The sequence below is a fragment of the Ixodes scapularis genome, unplaced genomic scaffold, assembly GCF_016920785.2.
Source record: "Ixodes scapularis isolate PalLabHiFi unplaced genomic scaffold, ASM1692078v2 PGA_scaffold5__190_contigs__length_132052651, whole genome shotgun sequence".
Classification (NCBI taxonomy): Eukaryota; Metazoa; Arthropoda; class Arachnida; order Ixodida; family Ixodidae; genus Ixodes; species Ixodes scapularis.
In genome coordinates this window covers 69313759-69318458 of record NW_024609880.1, presented here as the reverse complement: position 1 = coordinate 69318458, position 4700 = coordinate 69313759, and the positions used below count along the sequence as shown (strand labels likewise).

Sequence of the window (4700 nt, the reverse complement as noted above, 5' to 3'; positions counted from 1 at the left end):
TACTAGGCTGGTGGTACAGATGGCGTCGACGCCAGATTGAGAGCTTCGCAGCATTCTCAGAGTAACCTGACGACGTTATAGGATCTCCTTGTCATTAATATTTCGGCTGCGTGTACTGTTTTTATTTTTTTTAACTGCCGCAAAGATATGACGCGTGTATTGCGTGTTGTTAATCACAGTTTCATAATTTAGTGTGTCATTTACGGTGGGAAGGATAACCGATAATAAAAGAAGGGACACGGCGACGAGAACAGAGTGAGGTTTAGTCTACATTTTAGGCAGTCGAGCACTAGTGGGGCGGGGAGGGTGATTCGGCCCGGGGTGCAGCACTCACGGGGGTGCAGCTGGGCAAAGAAATTGAGGTGCAGCCGCGGCGATCCACGAGAAGGTGGGGGGGGGGGGGGGGGGGGGGTGTGTTGCGGCGGGCCCTGCTGCATCTGTTGAGGAACCAAGGAATACGAAGGCATTTACGCTAGACAAATCGGTCGGTGCGACCTTTTCCTTTACTGTTCGTTTTTCAGACTGATAAAAAATACAAAAAGCATGAGCTCCCGCCACTTCTCTTCTTCCTCATCGTCCGGTTGCAGCATCCTCCCGAACCTGAAGCTGACTTGGACGAATTTCCAGCAAATAAAGTTTCTGCGCGGGTCTCTTTATGAGCGTACCGTTTTGCTGTTTCACGAGACAGGCACGAACAATTCCGTCAGTTCCGGGGTTCGTCTCTACGATTCTCCCCAGTTCCCAGAACAGCTTGGATGCTCGGTTATTTTCCACTATGACTACGTCGTCCACTTTCAGGGAGCAAGTATTGGTGACGGGATATCGATGAGCTGACCGCAACTCCAACAGGTACTCAGACCTCCAGCGTTTCCAAAAATGTTCCATGATTATTTTTCGATACTGGGACTGGCGAGCTGTTTCCTTCTTTGTCACGCATCCTGGGCGGTCGTTAGACAAGCTTGTTTCTGGTAGAACTGTCAAACTTTGCCCTATTAAGAAATGTGCTGGCGTGATGACTGATGGCTCTCCTACTCCCGAGTAGAGATATGTCAGTGGTCTTGAGTTTACCATTGCTTCCACCTCTGCAAGGACAGTCGTCAGTGCTTCGAAGCATAGGCTGCTTCTGCCCAACACTTTCTTAAGTGCTGTCTTGACAAATCGAACGAGCCTCTCCCACCACCCGCCCCACCATGGAGCGGCCTCCACAATGGACTTCCAGTTGATTCTGTGTTCTGCAATGTATGATTTGAAAACTTCTTGCTCCAGTGCAGCCAATGCCTTCTGGATGTCTTTTGATGCTCTCTTGAAGGCTAGTGCATTATCAGAATATATGTGTAGTGGTATGCCTCTTCTTGCTATAAAACGCCGCAAAGCAAGCAAGAAAGCTTCCGCAGTGAGGCCCTTTGAGAGCTCGAGGTGAACTGCTCGAGTGGAGGCGCATGTGAAAAGTACGACGTACGCTTTGCTGCAGCTACCGTCGTTTCTTTTTGCGTACAGCGGCCCTGCGAAGTCGACTCCGGTTACCTCGGACGGCTTTGCCTTCTTGATTCGATCTGTCGGTAGCGGAGCTTGCTCAACAGCAGTTGGCCTCGCATTCAACCGTGAACATACGAGGCAACTTTTTATTACCTTCTTGGTCAGCTGCCTAGCACGTATTATCCAGTACCTCTCTCGTAGGTAACACATTGTGCTTGTTGCTCCCCGTGCATAACCTTACAATGAGCGTGCATCACAATTAGCTTGACAAAGTTATGGTCGTTCGGTAATAGGACTGGATGTTTCACATCGAGACTTTCCGTCAACCTCTGCAGTCGTCCTCCGACCCGCAGGATTTTGTTTTCGTCAAAGAAAGGATGATACTCTGCGAGTCTCACATTAACCTCCGTCGTATTTTTCTCGCGGAGTATAATATCCGTCTGAAACCTTTCGTTTTGTATCTGCCTGATCCAATACTGCTCTGCTTTGTCCAACTCTGCCGCAATTGATCCACCTCGTATTTTGTCATTTCTCGTCTGAGCGTTGTTAGCGAACCCAATGACCCAGGCAGTGATTAACAGAACCTTCTGGTAATTCTCGTAACTTCTGGTGTCGAACAATGATGGAACTTCTTGGTCTTTCTCCAACAGCATATGTGTCTCTTTTTTTACTTCGAGTTGAGGCGTGTCTTCCAAAAACACTGAAGATTCAGGCCGTTCGGAAGGTTCTTGACTGAGCCAACTCGGCCCTTTCCACCAAAGAGAGTTGGTACGAAGCTCCTGAACGCCTAGTCCTCTGGTCAAGAGATCTTTAGAACGGCCGACGACCAAGGAAAAACAGTTACCATGTTAGTTGTTGCAAAGACGAGAGTGGCACCGATAAAACCTTTATCACTGCCTAGGTTAGAGCTAATGGGGCGAATATTAGAGCCAGACTCCTACGATACATAAAACAGTCATATTATGACGTGGAACTTGATTACATTATGTGGACCGACTCAACGGTTGCCCTCAGTTGGGTGAGAGGAGTCCCTGAAAAATAGAAGCCATTTGTAAAAAACAGGGTGGCAGAGATACGCATCATGACATCCCCGGACCACTGGAGGCACTGCCCCGGTCAAGAAATCCGCCGGATTGTCTTGACCGGGGCAGTGCCTCCAGTGGTCCGGGGATGTCATGACGCGTATCTCTGCCACATTGTTTTTTACAAATGGCTTTCATTTTTCAGGGACTCCTCTCACCAAACTGAGGGCAACCGTTGAGTCGGTCCACATAATTTAATCAAGTTCCACGTCATAATATGACTGTTTTATGTATCGTAGGAGTATGGCTCCAATATTCGCCCCCATCACCTCCAACCTACGCAGTGATAAAGGTTTTATCGGTGCCACTCTTGTCTTCGCAACAACTAACATGGTAGCTGTTTTTCCTTGGTCATCGGCTGTTCTAAAGCACGCACAAGATCCGTAGGCTTTCGTGCTTGCATCTACGAAGACGTGCAGCTGTACTTTCTTGGCTCCTGCCTGGATGCCTCGCTTGGCATGTCTTGGTATACTTAACGAATGCAGTTGAACAAGGTCCGCCGTCCAAGCGTGCAATTCAGTGATCAAATCAGCGGGGAGTTCTTCATCCCAGCTGATTCCCAATGTCCACAGCTTCTGAAATAGCAGCTTAGCTGTTAGGACGAAGGTCGCGATCAATCCAAGAGGATCGAATACTCCTGAGGCCGCCTTGAGGATGAACCATTTAGTGTCCGCATTTGCTGAGAGGAATTCAAGCAAAGCTTCAACTTTGTAAATAAAGCAGTCCCCTTCGTGTTCCCACATCATTCCAAGTACCTTGGAGATTGGTGAAGGTGAGAGGCTTTTTTCTTCGGTCATAATTTTTGGCTCCTCCTTGTTGAACTGCTCCTGCAGTTGCTCATCGTTCGCAGTCCATTTCCGGAGTGTCATCCCTGCCTGTCTCATGACGCTCTTGGAAGTGTGGTAGAGCCTCACAGCATCCTCAATATCGTTGGCTCCGAGCAGTAGACCATCAACGTAGAAAGATGTTCTGAGTTTCTCTGCTAATTGTGGGTCTTCTTCGCAGACCAACTTCAAGTGATGTTGTATTGTAGCTATGAGCATGAATGGACTAGACGTGGATCCGAAAGGAACCCGAGACATCCTCCACTCTTGAATTTCTTCCTTGTTGAAAGGGAAACTTGGCTCCTCAGCAAACCAAAGGAATCTACAAGCATCACGATCATCTTCACGGATGGCAATTTCTAAAAACGCTTTCTCAATGTCGGCGGTCATTGCAACTGAGTACCATCTAAACCGAAGCAGGACCTGCAGAAGCTCAGGGTTCAAGTTGGGTCCTGTTACTAGGCACTCATTCAACGACCTGCACCCTTTGGCATGAGAAGATGCGTCGAATACGATCCTTAACTTTGTTGTTGTTGCACATCTTCACGTATTACTTCTTTATGCGGCTTGTAATACATGACCTGCGCGCTGTCGCTTTCCTTTCTGCTCTTTATCACCTTCTGCATGCCCATCACGCAAATACTGTCTCATTGCATGATCATACCGCTTTAGTAGTCCCTCTCTTCGTGAGATTCTTCTCAACAAGCTCCCTAGACGTAAAATGGCAACTTCGCGGTTGTTTGCCAGCATATCAGCAGCGTCTTCTTTCCACGGCAGAGCCACTTCGTATATTCCGTTTTTCTTAATGATGTTTTGCTCAAAGTGTGTAATGGTGTCTGCATCAGTGTCTCCGAGCTCACTGTCGGCAACTCCCATTCTGTCTAACTTCCAGGACTGTAGCGCCTCTTCCACTTGGGTTTCTTTTGTCTTCGCTTGAAGGACACATATCATCAGACTTGAATCCCATAGGAGCCTTCCCACCTGTCTTGAAGGACCTTGCAGCGTCTAGCCCATCTTTGTGTTGATCGCTACCAATCTGTCCACATCTGCGCACCTGATCACGTCTCCTGTTCAGAACTTCCACACCTGGTCGGATCCAATCAAAAACAGTTCCAGGAACTGTTTTTACACCTGGGAAAATCACGTCGTCTGCCAAATTCTGACTGCTTTCTCGCAGAAATCGCACAAACGGGATGTCAGTTGTTGACGTAGATACGTCCTGGCAAATGACCGGGATGGAAATTGCTTCAAAGGTTTTTTCTGTATTGTCAAATTGACTTTTGAGCTTTACCTCCAGAACGGGACTGCGCTCTATAAC

General features: G+C 48.0%; 1 protein-coding gene across 1 annotated transcript; it reads right to left on the bottom strand.

The window, feature by feature from the left end:
- Positions 1-1655: 1655 nt before the first annotated feature.
- LOC120849009 lies at positions 1656-3427 on the bottom strand. Its single transcript, XM_040221094.1, has 2 exons — positions 2935-3427; positions 1656-2176 (listed from the first exon to the last, which is right to left on the bottom strand). The coding sequence occupies exons 1-2, from the start codon at positions 3425-3427 to the stop codon at positions 1656-1658; spliced, it is 1014 nt and encodes a 337-aa protein (XP_040077028.1).
- Positions 3428-4700: the final 1273 nt, after the last annotated feature.